Source organism: Rhea pennata, chromosome 5, assembly GCF_028389875.1.
Source record: "Rhea pennata isolate bPtePen1 chromosome 5, bPtePen1.pri, whole genome shotgun sequence".
Classification (NCBI taxonomy): Eukaryota; Metazoa; Chordata; class Aves; order Rheiformes; family Rheidae; genus Rhea; species Rhea pennata.
This window is the reverse complement of record NC_084667.1, coordinates 33,988,236-34,015,466: the sequence shown is the minus strand read 5'-3', so window position 1 is coordinate 34,015,466 and position 27,231 is coordinate 33,988,236. Positions and strand designations below refer to the sequence as shown.

The 27,231-nt window shown below is 37.6% G+C and overlaps 1 protein-coding gene across 2 annotated transcripts in view; it reads left to right on the top strand.

Moving 5' to 3' along the window:
• The first annotated feature begins 759 nt into the window (after positions 1–759).
• Positions 760–27,231, top strand: part of ZNF143 (zinc finger protein 143) — a 38,490-nt gene continuing 12,018 nt past the window's right edge. For both annotated transcript variants that reach the window (XM_062577736.1, XM_062577735.1), the window contains exons 1-9: positions 760–868; positions 14,138–14,256; positions 15,056–15,148; positions 15,643–15,726; positions 15,931–16,011; positions 16,963–17,159; positions 21,033–21,107; positions 24,719–24,838; positions 26,050–26,125. In XM_062577736.1, the coding sequence (XP_062433720.1) occupies positions 14,145–14,256; positions 15,056–15,148; positions 15,643–15,726; positions 15,931–16,011; positions 16,963–17,159; positions 21,033–21,107; positions 24,719–24,838; positions 26,050–26,125 (838 nt within the window). In that variant the 5' untranslated portion in view covers positions 760–868; positions 14,138–14,144. The remainder of the gene's footprint in view (positions 869–14,137; positions 14,257–15,055; positions 15,149–15,642; positions 15,727–15,930; positions 16,012–16,962; positions 17,160–21,032; positions 21,108–24,718; positions 24,839–26,049; positions 26,126–27,231) is intronic.

Here is a 27,231-nt window from a genome sequence, read left to right as displayed (position 1 = left end):
CTTACTATGTCACTGTTGACAGCTTACTCATTTTGCTTACTCATGCTTTTTTTTTTTGGGGGGGGGGGAAAGCTATTACTGAAAAATCCCAATACCTATTAGGTGGACATAAAATCAGGTGAGGATAAAGGTATCTTCAAGCGCTGCTTCAAGAATGCAGTCCGTATCAGCACGTAGCAGCCTGAAGTGAGGATGGCAGCAGGAGCTGCCCCGGCCCCGCGGCCGCCTCTCGGGGTGGCTGCGCCGGCCGCCCGCAAGGCGCCGCGGAGCTCCGCGCACACGGCTGCCGGTGGGGCCCGGCCTCCGCGGTGCAATAGCACCGCGGGGGAGCAGCGACTCCCCAGGCGCCGCGACCACGGGGGGCCGGGACAGCCGCGCCGCCGGGCGGGAGCCAGCCCCGCGCCGCCCCCCTCCCTTTCCCGCCGCCACAGCCCGGCGACTCGCGACGGCGCAGCTGGCGGCCCGCGGCGGTCCCCAGCGCCGCAGCCATGACCGCCGGCGGCTCCCTCCCCGGAGGAGGAAATGGCGCCCCGGTCTCTCGCTGACGCAAGAGTGCCTCACCCCCGCGGTACAAAATGGCGGCCGTGGCGGCCCCGGACCCAGCATAGCTGAGGCGCCATGAAGCCGCGAGGCGGGGCCCTGGGCGCCTAGCCAATGGGCACTGGCGCGGGGCCTGGAGGCGGCCAATGGCGAGCGGAGGAGGTGACGTGTGGCGCGGCGCGGCCAATGGGAGGGCGGGGTGTGCCGGGTGCGGGGCCCGCCCGCGCGGCTCGGGGCGGCGCTGGAGCGGGCGGGCGCTGAGGCGGCCGTTTCCTGTCCTGGTGCATGGTGGTCGGACGGAGGAATTGTTGGAAAATTTCTCGGCGAGGTTAGTATATAAATGTGTTTTTACCCAGTGTGCCTTATTCTAACCACCGCCATCTCCGGCTGGGGCCGCCTCGCCGACCGCCGGGCCGGGCCTCGCCCTGCGCGGCGCACGCGGGGAGGCGGCCAGGGGCAGCGGGCGGGCGAGCGGGGGCAGCCGGGCAGCGGCGGCACCGACTGACACGAATAAAGCCGCGGCCGCGCCGCTCGCCCGCCCGCCCGCTGGCGCCGCACAGCCGGCCCGCCCTCTGCCCGTTCCGTCCTGCGCCGCCTGCCGCCGCCGCCGCGGGGGTCCCGCCGTGAGGGCGGCCCCGGCGGCCCCTCCCCGCCTGGCGGCGCCCCGGCGCTTGGGGGCCCTGCGCGCCGCTGCCGCCCCCGCCCGCCGCGCGGCCCCGGCACGGGGGCGTCCGTTAGTCGCTGCGTCACGCGGGGGGGGGGAGGTTTGGCGGGGCGGGGGGAGGCAGGGAGGGAGCCCTCGCTGCTGGGACACCTTCCCTCAGTCTGTTTTTATTATCCTTTGTTTTGTTTTTGCCTGAAATCCTCATTTTCAAGAAGGCTAAACGGCATGCAGGGAAAAAAGCACTTGAGTGCTGAGCTCTTTCGCCCTAACACGTGAGACCCGAAGTAAACACGTTTGGGAAGGAGCACTTCACTGTTGAAACGTGAACTTGCTTATTTTTAATGTTGCTGAAGCCTAGTAGCACGCATGTGGCTGTTGCTGTGCGAGCACAGACGAAGGTCTGTGCACTGAGCCTGTGAATTTACCTGTTATAGTTAATCCCTCTCAGCTCGTTGAAAGAGCATGCAAAATTATTTTAAACGCTTTATAACCTGACCTCTCTTGTCATTTGCTTTTTGGAAAGCTTTTCTGGTCTAGAACTTTTAGTAGAACAAAAATAACTAGAAGATGCTCATCTAGAAAAATCGTATTTGCCATAACCTAAAGATCTCTTGAATTTTTTGTAAATTCCTACTTGTGGTTCTTGTTCTTCAAGAAAAACGGTGTACTTTTGTGCAAGTTAAATACTCTCTTAAAAAAATCCATTTTGGCGGCTGCAGTTGTGTATGTAATTTCTTAAGAATTTATTTTGAATGGCCAAAGGCTTGTATTTGTTACTGTATACAGAGTGGTGCTAGTACTTTTAACAAACATATTCCTGTTTCCAGTGTTACGGAAGCTACAACCTTTCAGTCTTTCAAACAAAACATATTCTCCATCGTAAATTTTTCTCAAAATTCTGCTTCACGTGTTATAAATCTGTAGTGCTTTAGAGGACTTTATACCAGACATTCTTGTCGCAGTTGCAGGCTGATAGCACCTGGAAGATGAAATGTTTTTGTCATAATTAGTACTTTGTCCAAAGCGAAGGAGCATGTGTAGTATATTCTGTTTTTGTGTAAGTGTACTTGCCATGCAGTTTTAGAATGGCAAAATGCAGCATCTATGACTGACTTCTTCGTATTTACTGCATTAAAGTCTTGATCTTCCAAGCTGTTCATAGGTCAGAAGCTATCCATCTGAATCACTAAAAAAAAAACTGAAGAGTATATAGTCAAATAGTGTATGATTGTCTTGGTAATAGCTTGCAGTGTAAATGAGCTATGTAAAATAAATACTTTTTTTGAGATGTATTTGAAGTTGCTTACATAATTTACATAAATTATTCTCTTTATAGCAATAGATTAATGTATTATTTCTAGTGTCTAATTATGCAAGATTTGCTTTGCTTTACATTGTCAAGCTCAAATAAAGGAAATGCTCAAGCAAGCATAGAAGTTTACTTAAAAATCTTACAGGCTTCACTGTGTGTCTTCATGCGTTTGTAGCATATAATACTTAAACATCAAAATATTTTTGCCATGAAGTGGTATTCCCTTTTCAAAGATAATAAAATGATGAATTTTCTCTCGTAGTAGATGCCCAAATTAGGCCAGCTTTGTACATTTGTTTTTTTAGAATACTTCAAATCTTACACTGCTTCAGTATGTCTGATCACTACTGCCCCACGTTTTACTGTGCTCTACTAGGGACGAGAAGGGAATTGATGGGAGCTTGAGCAGTGAGCATGGTCTGAACAGCAGGCTGCTGCTGCCCAGGCCTGCTTGCAGCTGTGTTACTGGTCCATGTGCTGCCTCCAGGCTGGCTTCCCGCCAGCAGATTATTGACATGCGCAGAGGGATTAGGCTGAGGATGCATCAGCTAAGTTCGGTTGTGGTTGTGGTCTGTCCCTGGATACCCTCTTTTCTGGGCCTTCCTTAAAACATCAGTTGTACATCTGTTACTTGACAAGGTTAAGTTTATTGGATGCCTGGGAATGATATCTAGAAGCATCAGAAGGGTTCATGTAACTTTCAGCCTGTTTTTGAGGGGTTTTGTTAAAGTTAGTACCCAGAAACAGCAGAAAATACTAAAGGGGGTTGCGATGTACCCCATAATGTACCTAAGCCTACGCAAGGATTTGGGAGAATGCACTGCAGATAGTGGCCAAGCTGATGTGCCCTCTTGAAAAAACTCTTTGTTTTGGCACTTCTGAACATATTTACTGACGGGGCAGTGAACCCAGTGACACTGTGTTAGTGAGGTAACGCAGCACTTGGCTTGAGCCTGTCCCTTGGCCATCTGGGTACCCAAAGCAATTTAGTAGCAAGTCCTCGCAAGGACCTAGTGGATATTAAACTGATTAGAACAGATGCTCCGTTGGTCCAATTGAACCATTGGTCTGACTGAGTAAGAGTTCTTAACAGAATGGATGTCCTTGTGTGCCATTTATGCTTTTGTAGTTAGCTTTTGTAATGAACAAATGAGTCTGAATTAAGAGTCAGTTAATTTTAGTAGTTACTGAATTTGGAGTGTTCTTGCAGGCTTAATGTAATGGTCTCATAAGATGTATGTTGTTTTGGTTTAAAATAAAGATGAAAAAACAGTTTTGAGTGGCTTCTCCCAGTGTGACTGGGCTTCATTTAGCATGCAGGATGTTGATGTTTCCTTGCTGTCACATGCAAGTCTTGGCCTTAGAGTTTTGGGTTAAAACGTGCTTGGCATAGGTGGAGTCTCTGAAGATCATTGTTACTAAGTTCTGAGTCTAGTTAGCATGTGTGAAGTTAATTTTGTTTTCCAAAGCTGAGGGCTCAGCTGAATTTGGATGAGTTTCCACACACACAAAGCAACAGGCATATTCCTGATAATCAGGGCATCCCAGGCCAACCATTGCTTGCCTTTCTTTGCTACTGGCTTTTGTTCTGTACTTTTGAATCTCTCTTCCACATTTCTGCAGTTATCTGCATCCTCTTCTGCTGTTTCTCCATTCCTAGCTGGCCATTTTTTCTGTGCTGCAAGGAAATTTGTAGACCTGGCAAAGAGAACATTGAAATGGGTAGCCTGTTCGTGTGTCCCAGGGCACAAAGGTGCCAACGTATTGAAGGAAGGTTTCTGCTCAGCTTATGGATTCCTGAGATCATGATCCTAACAGGTGGATTCTCTTCTGTAATATGAGAATTTAGCCCTGAAATGTGAGTTTCTGTAAGCTAAGATGTGCACAAGTATTGTTCTGAGGATGGAGTGAGAAGATCTGAGGAAGGTGCCTGTCCCTGCACATCATATTTCTTGGGGGGGGGGGAGGCGAAGGAGGCCTTCCAACATTAGCAGATGTTTGCCTGTCATGGCCAAACTGGTGTCAGCGAGGCGCCTTGAAAAGAGAATTGGAAGCAGCAGATCTCTGTGGTTTGGTGTGTTCTTAGGTGTACCTGCTCATGGAACCATGGGTTTGGTCTTTTTACACTGTGCTCTGCACATCAGGAGTTACTGATTAGTTACTCAAAAATTGAATCTATTGAATTGGACTAAATTAGTGAATGCTTCCAGTGGCTTGGTCTGCTAAAGTTTTCTGTGTTACACTGCTTTCTTAATCTTGTAGTGGGATTGTACTTTGATCAACCAAGATAACACTTGCTAAATAACTGAAGTTCTCAGTTTTGAAAGGAGTTTACGGTTTTCATCAAGTCCTGCAGTATTCAAAGTTGACATCAGAATTACAGTTACAATTATTTATTGCTTCCCTCAATCTGTATTTTTATTGTTTACTGAATGGTTTGTTTTACAAACTCTTAGCAAGGCAAAATTCTGTTTTCTGCTTAATGCTTTTGGACTTCATTAGTGATGTCAGACCTCTAGAATTGGAAGACTGTATTTGTAAGTTCATTGGTGTAGCCTATTGCTTAAGTATATTCATACTCAGATAATATGAAATTGCACTCAGTTTCTTAAAATATATATACATGAATGTAAGTTAAAAAGAGTACATAATCTGTTTTTACAAATCAAGGATAAAGGTAGATAATTCAGAAGACTGTCTGATTAGTTCCTGAAATACAGATCATGGACTAAAACACTGCTGTTAACTGTCATGCCCAATACTGATACTTCTATAACATAGTTACCAGATTACTAATTAACTCCTATCACACAACACAATCCAGTTAAGATTCCCAATTTTGCTGGCTGTCTCAGCAGATTGAAGGATTTGAATGCTGAGAGCCAATGTTAATTGTATTGGTGATTCAAATTGGACATTCTGTGAATTGTTGACAATTAAGAGACTTAAAAGTCTGTTTGGCACAAAAGTAAAACACTGACAGAAATAGATGGTCCAATGTTTTTCATTTTTTCACCTCTTTAAATATTAACTTCTCTAACATATGGATATAAGCACAGTTCTTACGTTTGAAGTGTAAGATGCAGCATCCTGAAGTGTCTTAGAAGTTCAGTTTTTTGTTTTTTTTTTTTTTTTTTGTTTTTTTTTTAACAGATGCATTTCTACTGATTTCTAGGAGTAACTTGAACAGGATTTGGCATAGATGTCATCTGGATGCCTTCTTTATCTAGCCAATATTTTGTGTGTATATATTTCATTGCAAAACCCTTCAGAAGTAGTATATATATAAACACAACAGTTCATTGGTTGATCGAGTTACTCACCTCTCTCTAGTTTTATGACTTTCTCAGGAAAAATCTACTTGGAATTAAATCTGGTGTGCTTTTTTTCATTAACATTTGTGTAGAAAAATTATTAAAAGTTTTTGTTGTTGGCTTTTTTAGCTTTGTGAATCATGTTCCAAGTTTTTCAGGTATAAAATGGAAAATCAAATGAGCTACCATAGTTCAGCTTTTTTGTGGTCTCAGGTCTAATACTCAGTTTCTGAACCTGCACATATTTATCTTGAATTCTTTGACTAGTAAAGTTAATTTATTAGCCCGCAACAGCTTTTTATTTTATTTTAGAAAAAAACATATGCATAAGCATTGGTAAAACAAAGTTGCCTGGGAAAGGGGAAATCTGTCCTAACTTTGAACAAGAAAGACCGTCTGACTTCAGAGAAACTGGCTGGCCTGTTTTGCTAGATGGGTTTACATTGCTGCTATTCTTACATGCTTGTAGACCATTACATGTGTCCCCACAAGTATTCTGAATGATACATAGGTGTCTTCAGTCCCATTTGAATTTGATGTTTTGATACAGATATGGCCCTCTCTCAGGCTGTATCTGTTCAGCAGTATAGTAAGAAAAGTTGTCTCATTAGTGTATTGATTGTTCACCACCAGCATAGTATATTTTCTGCACTTTTGTAAAGCCTTCAGAATCGTGGTTTATGCACTCCTGCAAATGATGCTGGATGCATGGATCTCAGTTACTTGTTACCTTCCATGAAGGATTTTTGGAATTTGATCTTTCAGAAAGTCTTCCAAAATCCATTTCAAATCTCTTGCTCAGGAAGCCATGCTGGTCATTGGAGTAGTTACTTAAGAGCAATACTGTTGTAATATTGGCACCTAATGCAAATATGATCATTGAACTAAGCATTTGTTGGTGAGGTGCTTGTACCAGAACTATACCATGAGTTTAGTTACTTTTCTGTCAGCACTGACAATTAATGTAGTGATAGAACTACTCTGATCTGCATTGATTAACCACTAGTTTCTGTGTTCTCTAACATGTTCAAGAAAGGCATGAAAAGCAATCTAATTTGGGGATCAACCTGAATCTTCTCCACATGTATAGGACATCTCTGTGGGTGGGCTGCTTTCTGATCTGCTTGCATTCTCTTAAATGCCACATATTTGAAAATCATAGCATTCTCAGCACTGCCACTGTGTAAAACTGCACATAAATGTGTTGTGTCATATTGGTTAGAATGAGGACTTGTAAATGTTACTTTTTGTACTGGTTAATCTTTGATAGAATGCAAGCACTGACTACTTGCAATGCTTGTACATTTATACTTAGTAGATGTGTTTCACAATGTAAACTGAATATATGGTGAAATTTTACAGGGATAAAAAAGGCAGCTGGAACACAGAGTAATTATGTGGGCTTAGACACAGTTCTCAGTGCTCACATGGAAGTCAAAAGAGTTGCATTTGGTTATGGTAGTGATAAATTTGATCTTGCATTTATATGTTACTTGTTAAGAGATATCATAGACTGTGGCAATGAATTTGTCTTGAACTGCATCATAATTAAGATGCATTTTTTGTGGAATGGCAAGGTTGAAATACTGCCAAAGGAGTATGGAGCCCAGAGCTTGACTGCAAGCCTCTGCTTTGTGTGACGTGAGTCTTTGCAGGCTAGCTGTGCTGCCATTCAGAGTGTGAGATGCACTTGACTGTGCTGTCTGTCCTGATTAGGCTCATCTTCAGGGCCAGGGTTAGAATCAATGATTTGTAATTTGCTACACTTCTTCACAGTCTAGAAAATACTTATGTAATATACTACTAAACTGCATATCTCCACCTTCTTTAATGTCCAGTCTATCTGAACCCAAAGGTAGCTACCAGGTTCTTTAGTAGAGGTTTTTGTTTTGGATTTCAGCCTGGTTTCCATTTTACGCAGTGGATAATTGGTATAATGTGATGGGAATTGCTGTTTAATTAGGCTTTGGTAGCCTTTACACGAACTAGAGAAAATATAGTAAAAGAGATTAAGATTATAGAACAAAGCATTCAGAAGTTGGGAAATGCCTAATAATAAATAGTTTGTTATGCATATTCACCAAAAGTCAGCCTGACTTCCTTGGGTTTATAGTGAGACATATTCCATGTCTCACTCAATGCACTGGTAAACTACTGAAAGAGGTAAGGGCTGTTGGAGGAGAAAGAAATCCACGTCTCATTCTGAAGCATTTGAGCAAAGCATCCACAGGATCTGGATTTCATTTCTGACCCTGCGACAGATTTCCAGCGTAATGCTGGGAAAGATTATCATGCAGGTACGTATAGTAACAGAAGTAGGATTTTAGAGAGTGTTAGTTCTGCTCTGTCTCCTCAGCTTGCAGCTGTCAAATGATTTTGTGTAATTGGTAAGCCATACTGAGGTCCACTAACCCAAACTTTTTCTGTGCAAGTCAGCAAATTGTCGGTTGTCATTTTCTCCATTGAGACCTGGGAGGCTGTAATGCATATTAATTGTAAATTGATGTGTAATTAACCAGAAAGATAACTGTAGGTACTAATTTTGATTCTTCACAAATAATTGTTCCTGAAGCTCCCATGTGGAAATTACTGTATTAATATTTGCAGTCATATCAGCTATTAAGGACTGTAATGCAGCCAATATTTAATTCAAAAAAAAACTTAATTGTTTTATTGTGCAGACATGCTTGCACTGATTGTGGGATCCAATTTTATCAAATGTAAGGAATGCAATTTTCTAAAAATCTTTAGTGAAAGTTTCACCAGGACTGTTGGGAAAGTATTGTAGGATATGTGTCATTGGAGATTTTACTTATTATTTGTTTTTATAAGTTTTATGAAACTATTTTTGTACATTAATAGAGCTTTGTTTTAAATAAAAGTAATATGTATTTTCAAATGAAATAAATGGATATTATTTCAAATTTCTCAGTGTTGTCTCCGTCAGGTGGGAGAACAATCAGAGATTTGTTTAATGTTTGCAATATTTTTTTCCCCTGACTTTTCCCTCTCTTCTTGCACATGCTAGATTTTTTTTTCCTCATGCATATTATTGTGGCACGTTTTCTTCCATGGATTCTGTTACAAACTTTATTTCATTTCCTATTAATCATCCTCTTAAATGTCATCCTTCCCCCACCCCCATCTAAGGAGTCCCTGCTACTGTTGCTACACTTCTTTGTAGTGGTATGATCTTTTTTAAAATGCCAGCTATTTTTCATCTGTTGCTTGCCATGTTCTTAACTACATAGGGTCACCTCATGCGGTCCTCTCAGCTGTGTGAGTTCCCAGGTGGCCAGATCTCAGTTTATATTCCATTGCAGCATGCCCTCTACTTGCTCTTGCTTTTCTTTTTAACTGCCTGCATTGCAGACGCTGTTCCATAGTTGCTTGATTCTTAGCTTGCACTGTCACTCCTCTGTTTACAGCAACTATATCTAGTTTGCATAAAAACTTGTCTGTTAACAATTCAGCTTTTCTCCAGAACAAGCAAAAACACCTAAAAGACTCTGCTGTTTGCTGAAGTATATTGATGGAAGGAAGAATACAAGTTAGTGCTCTCTAGATACGCAACTTCATGAAAAATCCTGTTTTTTCCCCTCCAGGTTTCTGAGTGTTCAGAACCTAACAGCATATTTGAGTTTACATTTTTTTGTGGTTTGGCGAGGAGTGGATATTTTTTTTTAACAAAAAATTGCACATATGTACCCTACTGGTTGGCATATTTTAGCTATCAAGGTTATCCTGGAGTTTTACATTTCTGTGCAGCTTTTGCCAAAAAGCATTATAAAGTCACTAGCACGTGTCTCTCACTGCTTTTGCTTCCCAACTAGCAGCACGAGGCTTGTTTCAATGTCTCTTCTTGAGGCTGGCTGTTGCTTCCTTCTCTATCAGACCTTACTTTACAGTTCAGAGTTTATTTCAGATTTTAATCCATGCTTTGTGTCTCAGGATGATTTTCTTTTTCTTTAGAAAATGTTTAACCATTAAAAATAGCAAAATTTTCTCTTTGTGAGTACCATAGGAATGTTTCAGTGATCGATCATATCAGGAATGCAGTATGCATTACTGTTCTTGTGAGAGTCTTCCCAAATATCATCATTGCATGCCTTTGAAAATTGCAAGTTGTACATGATCTATGAATATCTGCAAGAGTTCATCAAGACAAGCCACAAGTATCTTGTGACCAGGGTTGTCCTTGTGTCTTTTCTCTAGGACAGCTCTTGAGATCAACCATAATATACATGCATCAGTCTCATTGAACAGCCATATAGCCCCAGACCAGGCTTCATATATTTTCCTGAAAAACAGCTGCTTTCAACAGCTTTTTGACTTACGATGTGCAATATTAGAAGTGGGTGGGGGAAGTCTTTCTCTCCCAGGTTCTCACTGACTAAACTCCTGGCAGATAGATTTAAAGAGAAAACTTACTGATGTGAATGCATGGAAATAAAAGCTGTGAGTTGGATTAAGAGAGGAAGCTGGTGAGATTTGGGTTGGGTTGGAGGAATGGTGAACACAAATATACTGGAAGCTAAGGAGACAGCAGTGTATAAGCCAGTTAGCAGAAAAGGGAGAGAAAAAATGAGTCAAGATTATGAGGTAAGGGAGAAGACCAAGTTTGGTCAGAGAGATGGACTTTATAAACACAAGGTGAATTAAGAAAAGTAAAATAGGCTACTGGACTTGCAAAGCTATGATAGCTGATGTACGGATAGCATGGTGATACTGTTCTAAATATATGCAATATCAAAATGATCAGATAATCATAGACTCATAGAATAGTTTAAGTTGGAAGGGATCTCTGGGAATCATGTAGTCCAACCCCAGCTCAAGGCAGGTTTAACTAGACCAGGTTGCCCAGGGCTTTCTCTGGCTGAGTTTTGAACACCTACAAGGATGGAGATGCCATGAACTTTTGAGTAATCTGTTCCAGAGTTTGACCATGCTCACAGAAAAAGATAGAAAAAAAAGAAGATAATGGTTCTGTAGCAGCAATACCTGTCTGCCTTTGATCTCTCCTCATCATCTTCTTCAGAGCTCATAGTATTGTCTGCTTTAGCCTCTCTTCTGTGCTGAGGAGGATGAAGAGAGACTGAGAGTGAGCCACACGTCCTGCTTTGGCTGAAGGCACTCCTTTCCTGGCCTGCAGCGCAGCACTGCATTGCAGAGTACCGGGTGAAGCCTGCGATTTTGCCATCTGAGAGGCTCACAGTGCCACTCTGCTGCGGGCTCCACTGTGGGTGGACAGGTCTGAACTCTTTCCCCCTCTCACCCATGAGGTGTGTATGTTATTTTATTTTGGAATGATGAAAAAATCCAGCTACTTTGTATATCACCATTTTAAGGAAACATCAAGAACCATCGAGAGAAAGAGGCAGGAAGGTGAGAGGCCATGGTGTGATGGAGACATAGACGAGCAGTGAGGGAAGACTTGGGGACTAGTTACACAAGGAATTCGAGGAGGAAGGGAAGTATTCTAGATCATTTTGACAAGAGGGATGGGACTATATTTGGGAAAGGGGGCCTCCTTCAAGTTTGGTACTATAGTAGGAGTGACAGATGAAAGAAAGTGGTACTTAGAGGAGAAGGAATCAGTTGAGGATAAGAAGCTAATGGAAAGAAGGAGGATTGGGAGAAAGATAGACTGGAAAGGATGAAATGAAAGGAGTCAGAATTGGGAGAAAATGGCAAAGCAGTCTGTGTCAGTGAGAGGCCATGCTCACTCAGAGCCTGGAATAAAGGAAAGTGATGAACACTGCTAAATGCAGCAGTTCACCTGATTTTTCAGTGTGCAATGAGTTATTAATCTGCCACTACAGTGAGAAACACTAAATAATTGAAACAAATACTTATGCTCCTTTGCCCCTTGAATTCATTTTGCATTAGATTTTCTTTCCCCATCAAAATAGCCATTGACCCAATTTGTTCTACTTTTGACGTTTTGATATTGTCCGAGAGTTGTCTATCCCCTTCTATGCCCCAAAGTTGAGAGAAGAGGCATAAACTCTGGAGGAAGGCCATTATTCTATTTTAAAGGTAGATAACATATTAAAGATATTGTAGGCTTTTTAAAAGGTACTTTGCCTATGAGGGAGAATGCTCTAAAGCAGACCAGAGCTGAAGGCCTCTGAGTTCCAGTCTCTGCTGGAATTATTTCAAAACTTTAGTTCTAGTCAAAAACAAATGCTGTGTAGCATTCCTCCTCCAATACATAAAATGATCTAGCTAGGAAGTTACTTGTCCAGAGTCATTAAGTAGGAGATGACGGAGCAAGGAGTTGAACTCAAGTTCTCTTATGTCTTAGTACAAGTCCTTGTCCCTTGGGCTGTACTGACTGAAAGAATGTAGCTATTTTGTTTTCTTCAGAAACACCTCGTATGAATGCTATTTAGACTGAATGGCTTCTCTGCACTGGATGTTTTTCTGTTGTATTACATATCTTTTAGGGACTTCATTTTCTATAAAAGCTACTTCTCTTGAAAAGTATGCTGAGAACAAGAATTTCCCATCTTCCCTTGGATATAAAAAATTCTCTTGCACCTGTTTTGAATTTTATTTTGTTTCCACTTTAACTGTATCTTCTCTTTGATGTTCAAAGTTGTTCAAGGTTCACAGTCTCTATTTCAGACCTATATCTTATCTCCTTACTGATCCAGTTAAATCTTATGTAAAATTTTAATCTCTGAAGGCCTGTTTCGAACTCAGTTGTGCAATGATCACTAATGGGTTTTTTCTTTTTCTTGCACAGTGTTCAAAGTAACACATGAAAAGAATAGCTTTTCTAAAGGAAACTTAAAACCTTCTTAAAGCTACTGCTTCCACTTTCTTTGTTACTATATGTAGTCCATTAACTGGAAACATAACAGCTAACCGTGCTGTCAATGGTATTTTTATACATGCCAAGGTGACTTAGAGTCCAGGTCTACTTTCCAGAAGTAATGTGGATACTTGGTATAATACCACATTAGAAGTTAGTGGGGTTTGTAAGTTACTGATACGTTTGCCTTGTGCACCGCATTCAGGTTTAGAGTTACTTGAGAGATAACGAAAATAATAGAGCTGCAGCAGCTCAGTGTGGGCTAAGTTGCTCTGCTGAGATTAAGAGCCTGCTGTAGCTGCCTGCCACTGCTCTGAAGTCACTTGGACATATTCTGTAAATAGTATTTGGATATAATTTTCAATTTGGCAGTACTGAATTAATGTACTGAACTTTTTAAACACTGCAGGCATTTTGGAATACGTGAATGGTCTGACTGTGTTTTGGTTATTCTCTAGTTTCAACTTAATGAGCATCAGTTTCTCAGTGGTCTGTGAGACCATTAATGAATTGCTCATCCAAAGGCATATTTCCAGACTGTTGAAGCTAAAAATAGTTTAGTTATTCAGAAATTTAATCATAAGCTGTTTAAAATTCCTAGATTGTTTCTCTCAGTCTTGGATTACAAACAGTAGATCATAGAACCATACTAAGATTAAGGTCTGTATTGTTTATCTATAGCCTTTTGGTGAGATTTTGTAAACAACTTCTTATTGAAAAAAAAAGTGGACTAAGGAGATTTGGAGAAAAAAGTTGTTTTTATGCTGTAGAGCCTAATCACAGTTCCATGTGACTTTTTTGTTTCTTTATATCCACATATTTCTGTATAGGATTTTAACTAAAAGGCTTGCAGAACTCAGTGAGTTTTTTTTTTTTACATATATGATGAAAACCAATGTCTGAGTTAGCAGAATGCAATTTTTTATATTTTCTTTATAGCCTTGTAATCCAATAACACTGAAAGTTAGCAACAGCCGTTCAGATTCAGTAGACTTCTTAACATCCCATAATGAAACATTTGTGAGGGAAAAGAATCATATCCAGTGGCATAGCTATATCTGGTTCTATCAGAAACAGAAAATTGTAACTTTCATTCACCAATCACTTTCTTGTTTACTTATTAGCACATTTTATTGTGAAGTACATTATTATTTTCTACCTGGTACATTTTCTTTTATAGAACCCTTCCTGGGTTCATATTTGACCAAAATCTAAATGTGGCTGATGCCCTTAGAATTTAGTTATGCTACCTGAAGTTCTTAAGAGCTTAGTCAATTGAGGTAATAATTACAGACATTTCAAATATGGATTTTTTATTTGAACTACTTTCCAGAAAAGGCAATCACTCATTGCATCATCTTTATGAAGAAGGTAACATAAAATATCTGTAACAGTTGCATAAAAATATAATTTAAATGTGGATTGTCTTTAACTAGTTCTGTTTCCGTGCTTGAATTGTTTATCTTTTGTGACTACTTTCTTTCTAGGTAGACAATGTTATTAGCTCAGATAAATCGAGACTCTCAGGGAATGACTGAATTTTCTGGAGGAGGAATGGAGGCCCAGCATGTGACTCTCTGTTTAACAGAAGCTGTAGCTGTTCAAGGTAACATTCAGGTTAAAATATCTTTACATCTTTGTGTCTCTTCTCTTTGAAATTCAGATAAATATCCCAAAATGCATGTAGTGTATTCTAAATGAAGAATCTAGCACAAATCAGCAAATTATTCTTAGCTGGTTGAGATTAACTCCATTAAATTAATTCTGAAACTAAATGATCTCTTAATTAAAGTAATAGAGCACAAATGTGCCAAAATAGGAACTATAAAATCTGACTGTATTTCAGTGTAGTTTACTTTGTTATACTTTGTTACTTCAATTTACATCTAAGTATGTATTAAACTAGTTAAGCTTTCAAATAAATTGATGATTTAGGATTAGTTTAAATATTTATGTTTTCTGACACTTCATATATGATTTTAAGTGATAAAACATTTTTCCTAATTCTATATTTTTTTCTAAATGCGTTTGTATTTATGAATGAGAGGTAGAAGTATGCAAACAAAATCATTGATACAGGTATAGATCATAGGTTTGCTTTTGGGACTCGTGACATAATTAGTATTTGTCCTAAAAGCTCAATTTAGTAGTTATTTAATGGCATTCTTGCTGTTTTACTTAAGAAAAGTAACATTTTAGCTGTCATGTTTGTAGAGAAAAATCTTTTAACATGTGACCCTAGTGTATTTTAAAGGTTCAAAAACCAGAAAACAAGTAAGAACTATTACTTACCACTGTTTCTAAATTCATTGTTTTAAAGGGATGTCATAATTGTTGGAGGGCTTAAATTGTGTTTTTTAAGGTTAGATGCTGATATAGTGTATATGAACTTTTTTCTTTACTAGATGGTGACAACTTAGAAAACATGGAAGGTGTAAGTTTGCAAGCAGTTACTCTTTCTGATGGCTCCACTGCTTACATACAGCACAATTCTAAAGGTAGGTAAATGACTAAAAGGTCATTTGTCTTAATACTATATTCCCCTCTTTTAACCATCTCTTTGAATTGTAAATCCCTAAGGCAGGGAGAATCCGTTTCTCCTGTTTGTACAATGCTTATGAAGCTCCAATTCCAACTGGGATATTAAAGTAGCATTTTAAAACAAGTATTTATTCCTGCTACTAATAGGAGGCAGAACATAAGTCAACCCAAATGAGATGATCTTTACATTTCAAACCAAACATTCTGGACATTGGATAGAGCATAAAGTTTATTTTTTTTAATGAGGTATATTTATTTCTACTAACAGACTTTTTATCATTTTTTTGATCCCAGAATCCTTCACTATATAGTCATTCTGTGCTTATTCTTCTCTAGACATTATTTCTCTGTGAGATTTTATTGACATTTTAATCCAGGAATTATCTCTTCTGTATTTAAAGTATGGCATGTCATATAGAATATTTTTTAGGAATCTAATGCTGTATTTCAGATGGTAAATTAATGGATGGCCAGGTGATTCAACTAGAAGATGGTTCTGCTGCTTATGTTCAACATGTACCCATGCCTAAAAATAGTAAGTGTAATACAAGAAGTATATTTTAAAATACAGTATTATTGATAAATATTTATATTAACTAATAACCTGCCATTGTAATAGTTTGTTTTCTTATTTTAATGCAAACAATCTTGAAGAGATTTAGTAAATAATGTTCAACTTTTCTAACTAATGGCTTTTTCAAACTGTTTTTGAAGCATTGCAATTCTTTCTTCTGAACAGGAGACAGCCTACGTCTGGAAGATGGACAAGCAGTTCAGTTGGAAGATGGCACTACAGCATTTATTCATCACACTTCCAAAGGTAAGTATTTTTGAAGTGTGATTTGTTGTTACATTCAACAGAACTTCAGCATAGGAAACGTGATACTGTATTTAAACTATGACATCATTTAATATGATTTCCATTGTAGATTACTTGTTGCTTTTATTTAGTGACATCTGGAAATTATTAAAATGAGACTGGTTCAGTTCTTCATTTGGACTTTATATAGCAGTTATAAACAGAATAAAAGCTAGTATGCTTCATTTTTTTAGTAATTTTTTGAGTTAAATTTTAAAGATCATCCTACTGATGATCTTGCCATTAAGTGGTAGTGCAGAAAATTTCATGGCTAACAGTCCAAAATATAAATGTATTTATTTTAAATGATAGTTTAGACTTCTACAGAAGCTGATGACACTACTCTCAGAAATACGCTTACTTCTCTTTGAAAAGTGAACAAGTAAATATTTTAAATTTGTTTAAATTAGTATGACGAGAATTATGTTCTACGAATGGCAGTGTGAAGAGGAACAAATACAAAGATCTGCTAAGAATTTCTTCCTTAAAAGTCATCTCATATTTTATGTATTTCTTTTGCATATGTGTTACTTGAATGATTTGATTCTTGAAATGATTAAAATCTTCCTAGTACATATGTTACATTATTTATATTTTATTGAGTGAATAAGAAATTGAAGGTATATTTGTGTACATGGTCTCCTTTGTAAGTAACCAGACCAGTATATTTTCTAAGTAATTAGAACAATGTAAAACTGTATTTGCACTTTTATAAGTGGACAGAAGTAAATACTATGGGAAGAGTTGTTCTGAAATATGTAATCTTTGCTATTGATAGCAATGTTTCAAGTGGTTATATTTCTCAGAGACCTTTTCCTAAACAGTTGTTTCTCGTGTAACGTCTTTATTTTGAAGACATGCAGACACTGCTTTTCCTTTTCTTTTGTAACATTTTGTAATATTATTTCTCAGACAGTTATGACCAGAGTGCATTACAAGCAGTCCAGCTGGAAGATGGTACTACCGCCTACATACACCACACAGTGCAAATGCCACAGTCAGATACCATTTTAGCTATTCAGGCTGATGGCACAGTGGCAGGTCTTCATACAGGAGATGCTGCCATCGATCCAGATACCATCAGTGCTTTGGAGCAATATGCAGCCAAGGTATACTGAAAGACTTTTTATCTATCCAAAAGATTTGAACGTAGCATCACGAGATACTTGCCCGTAAGAGGCAGCTGTGATCTAAGAAATAAAATAGGAATTAAGAGAGTATTCAGATTCTTAAAAGAGAGTACACCAAATTGTTTGTGACAGTGCTTCATTGTCATGAGTGGCTCCTATACGTAGTGTTGCATAAAAGGAACAAGGAATTGAACACTGAAATGATGCAGAGTCAGATTAACTTGGAAAGTAATTTAGAAAAGTAAGTTACTTTCTCTAAAAACACTATTAGAAAGCTTTTAGGTTGTGTGTGGTTTTTTTTTTTTTTTGTTTGTTTGTTTGGTTTTTTTTTTTAATTGAGAAGACTAGGGCCTGGTGTATTTGGCAAGGACAACACATGATACAAAGTGTAAAACATGATCAGTCAGCTATTGAGTTTGGAAAAAGCTTCTTTGATGCATGCTTTAATAATAAAAGCATAGTGTTATGCTCAAAATTCATGTAGTTCACTAATGAACTTCAGCAGTTCCAAGGCTCTTCTCATATTAAAGTTCATTCTTTAAGGACAACTGTAAATCATGATGTAACTATAATAATAGGCAGTGCAATTTTCATGGCTTTTTAGTTTTCTAGTGTCCCAGTTCCTGGATGATTATTGTTGGTACTTATATTGTTCTGGAAAAAAGTAGAATTAGTTTTGAAATAAGTCTTCTACTGTCACTCAGAACTGTCAAATTTTGGTAGAAGACCACACTATTTTTTCCACTATGCTATTCTATTTGCTATAATTGAGGAGATCCTAAGACAGCCAGTCAGATTGGGCTACATTTGCCTATTTCTTAAGATTTCGTAAAGCAAAAAGGTAATTCAGGCTGAGCTGTAGTGACAAACTTTTACAAATTCCCCATCTGTTCTTTCATTTTGCTTTAAAGCAATCATAACTTTCTCTTGTCTTTTTTTTTTTAAGAAGGTGCAATATTAATTTGTTATAAGAATACAGTAGGAAGAAACAGACATATTTTGCATTTTGAAACAACACATTTGCATTTTTTCTTGTTTTTTGCAACGTGTTTCTGAATTCTGTAGTGTATATTCCGAAGTATATTAATGCATATTTAGGAAAAAAACACATTTGTTTTCTTTAAGTTTTCATCTGGAGATATATTCTGAAAAGTGCTGCTACAGAAATAAGCTTCCTAATCCTGCATCTGCATTATGTGAAAAATCAAATAATTATCACACTTTCCTTTTTTTTTTTTTTTTTTAATAAGGAGAAATGTGGCCTAATGACTATAGTCTATGTCCATGTAGTGGTCATGGTGAGGTAGCATGTACTATTCATACTGGCTAGTATAGAAAAATCAAAAAAGGTACAGACAGGGGCAACAATGATGAGCAAACATATGAAATATGTGAGGTAAGGATATGATAAAATTTTATAAAATTTTAAGTGGCTCAGAGAAGGGTAGTGACTTATCATTTTATTTAGTAATATAACAACTGGGAAACAGCAAATTAAACTAGCAGGTGACAGGTTCAAGAGCAACAAGGGAAAAATACTTTTTCGAACAGCACAAAGTTAAGACATGGCACTACTTGTTGTAGGATACTGTGGATGCTAACATGGATTCAAAGAGTTATTAGACAAATTCATAGAACAAAAATGAGTCCAGGGCTGTTAAATACAAACACTTGACTTCTAGTTAGGATGTTCCTAAGCCATAAATTGCTTGAAGGTTGGGAGAATATTTCTGGGAATGTATCACTATATGCTTGGCCTGTTCTTACACTCTTTTCTAGCATCTTCTACTGGCTGCTTTTGAAAGCAAGCTGTTCACTAGATGGACCGTAAGCTGTTCTTATGCTCTTAATTGAAGGTAGACTAAAGCTTCAGAAGCTAAGAAGTCATTTAAGAGGAACTCTTTAAATTTCTCAGATAGCAACTATCTCCCTGGCAAACAGAGATCTTCCTTTGGGGTCGAATTCTCCCAAGACTACAGAAAGTTTCAAGATTGTGTGTGTGTTACTTTTTTCATTAGCTTTGAAGGTTTTCTCCTCAAAACTTAAAAAAAAAAAAAAAAAAAAAAAAAAGAAACTTGGAAAAAAATAAGGAGTATTTGGAGAATAGTGTTTCTTTTCTGTTGTCCTTCCTTACAAAACAGGTAGAAATAGCAAAGATAGTTATGCAGTGCAAGATCAGTGTAGGAACTGTGTGAGACAGTGCATATAAAGAGAACCAAGAAGGCTACGCAGGAGCTCGCTAGCAGTATTGGAACGTGTACGTTTTTCATTGTTTCTGCCTCTGCTTTAGGCATGGAATTTGAAGACCAGATAAGATCTAATTAGAGTCCTGTTAATTTGGAGCTTATTTTCTCCCACAGTAACCAGAGGAAAAAAGATTACTGCTGTCAGTTGAAGAAGACAGAGGATATATAATGAAACTGGGGAAAAGTTACAATACATTATTCCCTTGCATAAGCTATTTTCCTGCAACATCCCAGCTGTTTAAAAATACAGCCCCTGGGATGTGTGTGTATGTATGTACATTTGTGTGCAAGCATGCACATGCAGTTTGTTTCCAGTGTCCTTGATGAACTTCTCATTTCATGTTATCAGTTCCTTACTCTGCCAACAGGAAATTCAGAATCAAGTGATTCAAGTCCTCTTTCTCTGCAGCATCTCCCCCCTTCCAACTTCAAAAATCCTTCAAGAGAAGGTCCCAAAATGGCTGTTACTTCCTTAAGAAAACCTGAGAAATACCTGCTTATGGACCCCCCCCCCTTTTCAATCTATCTGATAAAATGTATAGTTTTCCTTTGGTGTTCAGAGTTTTAGCTCAAAATTGCCAAAAAAATATTGCTCTAATTTTAGAAAGACTATGCAATCTGAATAGACAATCTCATCTTGAATCTCCAAGGGAAACTTTGGTAGTTGATCCTTTCAGGAAGGCTCTTTACACAACCAATAACCTTCTCAGAAGCCTGCTGTGACCTCCTTAGTGAAAGGGCATAGGCTTATGAGCTAGATTTCTGCCAAACTGATAGGAGAATAAGATCACTTAGACTAGATTTAGGTACAGCATCCTCAGCCATAAGCATAATGAATGCATAGTGTATTGTAAAAGTGTATTGTGTTCAACCTAGGGGTAAGTTAAGTTAAGAAACTGTGTGAAGTTTACTTTAAATTATTTTTTCCTACAGTCACTAATAAGACATTGCTGTCTGAGTTGATATGCATGAGAGTTTTTTTTTTTTAACTAGGGCAATTATATCTTTATTGAATAAGAATTTCAAATTAACATCTAATACGCTCTCAATTATTTTTATAAGCTCCTTGGAAGGCAGAGGTATCTTTATGTAGACTGCTTTAAAAAATATATATTTGGAGCAATGCAGGAGTCTTTACTTAGCTGTTGTAATTTTACTATCTTGAATTGAGATATAATATATTGTATGGGTATTTTGATTCCAAAGGAGTTGTGCTGTTTGAAACAAGTAAATTCTGCTAAGTAGGGAGTGAAAGATGCATTCCTTTTCTAAAAGAGATACTTTTTTTCCCTCTCAGAACTCAATATTATTAATTTATTACACTGCTTTTGCCAGTCTATTAATTTAACACATTTGGTTCCTGCAGTCTTTTTCTTCCTTGTTTAAAGACAACCTTAAGATGCTCACCTTTATACCTATTATATAATGCAACTGTTAAAAGTGGTGACTTTCATGTAAGTTAATGTACTGTAGGATAACCATGTTTCAAGAGGGAGCTAGAGAGCTGCGGAATAGCAAGCCCTTAGGAAATGTCTGTATCCCTCTGTTTTTCAGATAAATAAAAATAACCTGTAAATGTTTTTCTCATATTGACTTCATTTTTCAGGTGTCTATTGATGGAAATGACAGTGTAAGTGGCACAGGAATGATAGGCGAAAATGAACAAGATAAAAAAATGCAGGTATGTAGCACAATACAAAATAATTACTTCTTCTGTCTTCTCTGTGCCCAACAACGTGCACAGTAGGAGTTCTGTTTAGCCATGAACTAAGGTCTGCTTAATTCCTGCTTAATTCCTCAGGAATTTTTTACTTCAAACCTATGCAGCTAGGTTGTATTTTTCACTTTGTGGAAAATCTATTCACAGGATTTTATAAAGATCTTTAAATACTTCTTCTTTTCTGTTCTTTTTCTTTTCTCCTGAAAGGTAAGTAAAAATTACATTAAATTTCCAAGACTTTCAGGCTGTCTCTTTCACCTGAGTATTTCATTAATGAGAGATTAAGTAATTCAAAAATTCTTTTCCAGAGGATGAAGCTACTTTTTATAGTCCTTAAACCATAAGCATCACTGGATCAATTAATGAATGATTTTCTTCTCAGAGAGCCAATTCCAAGCATATGCCTCCAACTATTCTTTCTTTGGTGCTTTATTTTGATTCCACTTGCTCTGTTAGATTCCCCACCTCTATTGCAGGTTTGTAAGTAGATGAGTAGATGAGCATGTTGCACCCAATAATCCTTAAAGAAGCAGAGCAATACTTCCAGTTCGCCTTCATGGTGTTATTATAGGAGAGTAACAATTTTTCAGCAAGAAGGTTTTAATTGAAAAGTTCTAAAATGAAATTGAGAAATATTAGGGGTTTGCACAGTTGGAATGGGGATACAATTCTGTCAAAATGCAAAATTCAAAGAAGAGTAGAATAAGATCTTAGGTGGCTCTGCATCAAAGAAGTAAGAGCCTCTTCAGCAAAATGACTTGTAACTAAGATCCAGTTACACATTGAATTCAACCTCAGCCCCAGCACAAATTAAAATAAAATAGAGGTTGCTTAATCTTTTTCATATATGGCAACCCATATGCCATAGGGAAATGAGCTAATCTTATGCAGCATTGTATTCCAAACGGAAAAAGATCTAATATTTCAAAAGGTATTGAGGCTTAGTCTCAAATTCTTACTCCATAAGGTGACTTCAGTTGGCCAATCAAAAATTGAGTGTCCCCAGCCTCTCAGTTAAATTCCTGTAAATCCATGTAAAACCATGGTTATATCTTAACGCAAGTAGATATCTGTTGTAGCTACTTTTCAGATTATTATTTGAGATAAAATAATCTTATGTTTAGATATAATATTAATTAAGTTTATATTTATAAACTTTTTAAGTCCTCAGTAACACAAGAACAGAACAGATGTCATGCTGCAGAGTAATCATTCAAACCTTTTGCATATGGTTACGTTTCACACCAAAGAAAAAACAGAAAACCTCTTTGAATCTTTGTGTGATGTGTATGTGTAAGGACAAAAGAATATATGTGACCAAATGGATATGATACGCTATTTCCTTTCAAGCCTGTCATACCCATCTGTTCATAATAAGAGCAGAATCATACGACTGATGTTTATACATATACAATATAAAAATCTTGATTGAGATCTTTGTATCGTTTGTTGTTCTTCTCTTGAGTTAACTTTCTGAACAAAGTTAGAATGTATTTGATTTCTTTTACATTTTTTTTTCTATTTAAAACAATTTCGAAAGACACAATTCCTCTTGGGAAGTTTCACGTTATAAAGGTGCTTTATTTGCTGTGTTCTTTGATTTTGTGTCTGACAGCTGCATTTTTTAATTTCTTTAGACAGCATTATTTTCTAAGAATAAAAATGTTAATACTAAGTCTCTCCTTGTTGAATGATAACACTAAGTAAATTCTTAATAATCCTCAACTCACATTAACTAATGTAATACAAAGATAATGCATATTTCTGCAGATAGTTTTTTGGACAAACAAATGCTCGTGATTTCCAAATGATTTTTTTTCCTGAGTGTTCTATTTGTTTTAGATTTTTTTTTCCTCTTTGTATCCATCTTAATGTTGGTAAAATATTTCTGGTTATTTCCTTACAAATACTAGAAATAACATGTTGATTGCATATGTTAAATCTCTTTTAAATTTTAGAATACTTCAGCTTTAAAGCTGATCTTAGCTAGATAGATATTTTTATGTACTGAAACAGCAAATAAATACCTGTAGGTTTACTGACAGGAAAGTCAAATCCAAAAATCTTAAATGCAGGTGTTTAACCAAGAGTGCACTACCAGTGCATCTTCTCCAGGTATCTGGGGAAGGGTGATGAGCCAGCAGAGAGCTTAGGGGTCAGGATTAGAGGGCAGACCAATGTGGTGGTGATGTTATCTGCTACAGATCGCAGATCAGGAGAAGTAGATGAGGCCTTCTTCAGACAACCAGAGGAGGTCTTGTGTTACAGGGTACTTCAGCCAACTTCGTATCTACTATAAGGGCAACACAGCAGGGCACAAGCAATCTAGGAGGTATGTGGCATTCATGGATGACAGCTTCCTAACGGAAGTAATTGAGGAGACAACGAGAGAAGTTCAGCTGGACCCGATAGTTACAAACAAGGAAAAACTAGTTGGGGATGTGACAGTCAGGGGAAGCCTTGTCTGCAGTGACCCTAAGATCCTGAGTGAAGGCACATAAGTAGGATCACAACGCTGGACTTTAGGAGAGCAGACTCTGGCCTGTTCAGGAACATGCTGGAAGAGTTCCATGGAATATGGTGCTGGATAGAAGAGGGGTCAGGAAGGCTGGTCAAATACTGGAACAGGCTGCCCAGAGAGCTTGTGGAGTCTCCATCCTTGGAGATATTCATAATCCAACTGGATATGTCTTGGACAACCTGCTCCGGTTGGTCCTGCTTTGAGAAAGGAGGTTGGACTAAATGATCTCCAGAGGTCCCTTCCAGCCTCAACCATTCTGTGAAATGTTCTTTTGACAATTTAGAATGGAATTAGATCCATAAGAAGGGGGGTAGTTTAAAATAAAGAGTCTTTTTGTAACTTTTACGTACAGTTGTATGAAAATGTTTATGTTTGGGTTTCTTCTGCCTCCTTCTTGATTCAGTGTATGCATGTCTCTTAAATTTTTCCTGAATTGACATGCAAAAAAGGAGAGCAGAATGTAGCACAAATTACTAATTGTATAATTATTACATATATTATACAATTGTATAATGTAATAATTATACAATTAGTAATTTGTGCTACATTCTGCTCTCCTTTGATCAAAACATGTGCATCTCTAACAACTTGCAAGAATGCTTTCTTTCATTTGCAAAAAGTGCTCATTCTTAATTATCGTTCAGCCTTTGCATGAACTTATCTTTGAAGTGCTCCGATTTATGGCTGACTCCCCTCAGGAACTGAACCTGTGCAGTAGATGTAGTGTAAGGCTTTTCTATCTAGTAGTTTGTTCATCTTACCACTGGACTTATTTGTCAAATTATTTTGTCTTTGCTATTATTTGACTAATTAATTTATGCATTTAAATTTGCTGGCCTTTTACAGTTTCTCTGTTTACTTACATTAAAAATTATGCTGACCAAAAAACCAAAATATTTTATTTCTTGAAGACCAAGAAATATATGGCCTAGCAAAGACAGACAAAAGAAACTTGTTAGAATTAGCTCTGACTTGACTAGAAAATAACAATGTATGAGTTCTCTGATCAGTTATATTGTTCTTTGATTTTTATGTATTTTTTTAAATTTAGATTGTCTTGCAAGGGCATGGGACAAGAGTGACTGCAAAATCTCAGCAGAGTGGAGAAAAAGCTTTTCGTTGCGAATATGATGGCTGTGGAAAACTGTACACAACAGCTCACCATCTTAAGGTGACAATATGTAAAATGAGCATTGGTGCTGTGCAGGCTTTTTTCCCCTTTTTTTTACAAAGTATATGGTTAAAAGTTATAGAAGTGAACGAAGAGCCAGTCATAATGGTGCTGTTTTGTCAAATGTTTATTGGGCTGATATTACAACAATTGATTCTCCCAGATGTTCAGCTGATTTTTTTTTAGTGTTCTGAGATGAGGCTGATTTTGAAAATTTGTCATTAAATAGACTACATTCACTGACTAAGCAAAATACACTCTGCCTGTCAATGTTGTATAAAACACATGCACTATAACTTGAATAATGAGGGGAAAAAATGTTGACTCTCTCTGTTATTTATTTGGCTTTTAAAGCAGGATAAAAGCAAATATGTGACTTTTATGTTCAGCTCATATATTGCCAGCATGTAAGAAATCTGATGTTGAAATAGCTTCTGACAGTAGTACCACAGAAATCTGGAAATTAAATGTTCACTTTTTGTTCACTCTAACTTACATTTCTGTATGATCCAGCAAAAATTACAATTTTTTGAAATATTTTATCATCAGAACATAGAGTTTAATTCTTTAAATCAATCCAAGCTTCAGAGTGAAAAGCTGGAACATCTTTTCTTTATAGCTGCCAACTCCTTAGTTCTCTTCTTTCTTAATTCAGTAAAGGAATTACCGAAACAATAAAGGTGTAGTGCAGTCTACATACCAGTTCTAGGCTGAGCTGATCACCTGCAGATGAGGTAAACTCCTTGCAGTGGATCTCTGCCTCTGACAATACAATCTGCAGTCAGTGAGTAACTGACGCTCTATGGATTATACATTAAAACAGTGTACTTGCTGTAGAGCACACCTTTGCATTCTTTCATGCAATATAAGAGGATCTGTAGAAGGGCTCACTGGAGTAAAAAAATCAGTGGCATGTGTGCATGTTGTCCTTAATGTCGTTGCTTGATGGCTACTCTGCATGTATTTATAAAAACGTTTTTTGTAAAACTAACTTGAAAGCACTAGGTTAGACCTTGAAAAGAGACATTTTTAGTTTTAGGGAGAACACTATTATCCTATTTTATTAATTTTTATCACTGATTTAAAAAGAAGATGCTTTTTGAACATGAAATTTAGAGAAACAAAATATATTGTCTTTGAGAATTAGGTTTCTGTGTTGATGGAATTGGATAAAACATTTCACTGAGTCAGTGTTTTGGATGTCTTGATAGGTGCACGAAAGGTCACACACAGGAGATCGACCGTATCAGTGTGAACATCCAGGTTGTGGTAAAGCATTTGCAACAGGTAATGTTACGTACACTAGTTCCTCTGTTAGTGTTTGTCTTTATAAAAAATACAAGTTTTTAATACTGCCTTTTATTTAACTGCTGAGTAAAGAATCTATTCCTGGTTGGGGTCCATTTATGAGAGCTAAAAAAAAAAAAAGTCGACATTCTAGCTAATGCAGCATATAGAAAAGGCAGAGGATTTAACTCTTAGTTACTGGAGAAGGAATGAGGTATGAGGTAAAATACTTTTCTTTTTCTTATTTTTTACCTGTCATGCTACTATCAGTTTAAAGAAACAGATTTTTCTTTAATAACTTGTATAAGTTAAATGAGGTGATAATAAGAAGCTGAACCTGTTGGCTGTGAACAAATAACTGATCTTCTGGTCCAAAGTTGACAAGAACATTGATGAGAGATACTCTGTTTTGAGTATTCTTTATCAAATTTATATCAGAGTGACATTTTTCATGAAACACATTCTGTAGTCCATACAGACTCCTCCATTCATGCATAATGCACAACCTGACATTTCATTTGATCATGTAAAAGGGAATTATGAGTAATAAAACATGGAAGATGGTGAAAGAGCAAAAGTTGTTTCTAATTTATTCTTTTGCTTTGCATGCAAATTAGTATGATGCTTAGAAATGTAAGGCTGTATTTTTTTTTTACCTTTCTGCTTAGAAAGCAGAAAAAAGTAAGGTGTTTCTAAAAGAACTCCATATAAATTAATATATTTAATACTGCTTCTCTGACTTCACCAACAAAAGAAACGCTGATGAGAAAGGTCAAAAGGGAAACAAACACACTTAAAGGATTATACATCTGTTTAATTGCATAGTGTTTGTGAAGGGATTTCACAACTAAATAATGATACGTTCTCTCTCATTGCAAGAGACTGATGTATGGCTATAACCATCTTTCTGTCTATTAATAGCACATATTTAAGCAGAGCTATTGTGCCACTTTAGATCAGCAATCCTTGTTGTTGATCAAGTACATTTTAAGTACTGAATGCTCTTGGATTGAACAGTAGAAACTTTACTGTGTTGGATCATGAAACTGAGTTTGCTTGTTTGTTAAACCTTTGTTTTAGATGTAAGAATGAATGTGCAGCTTGGT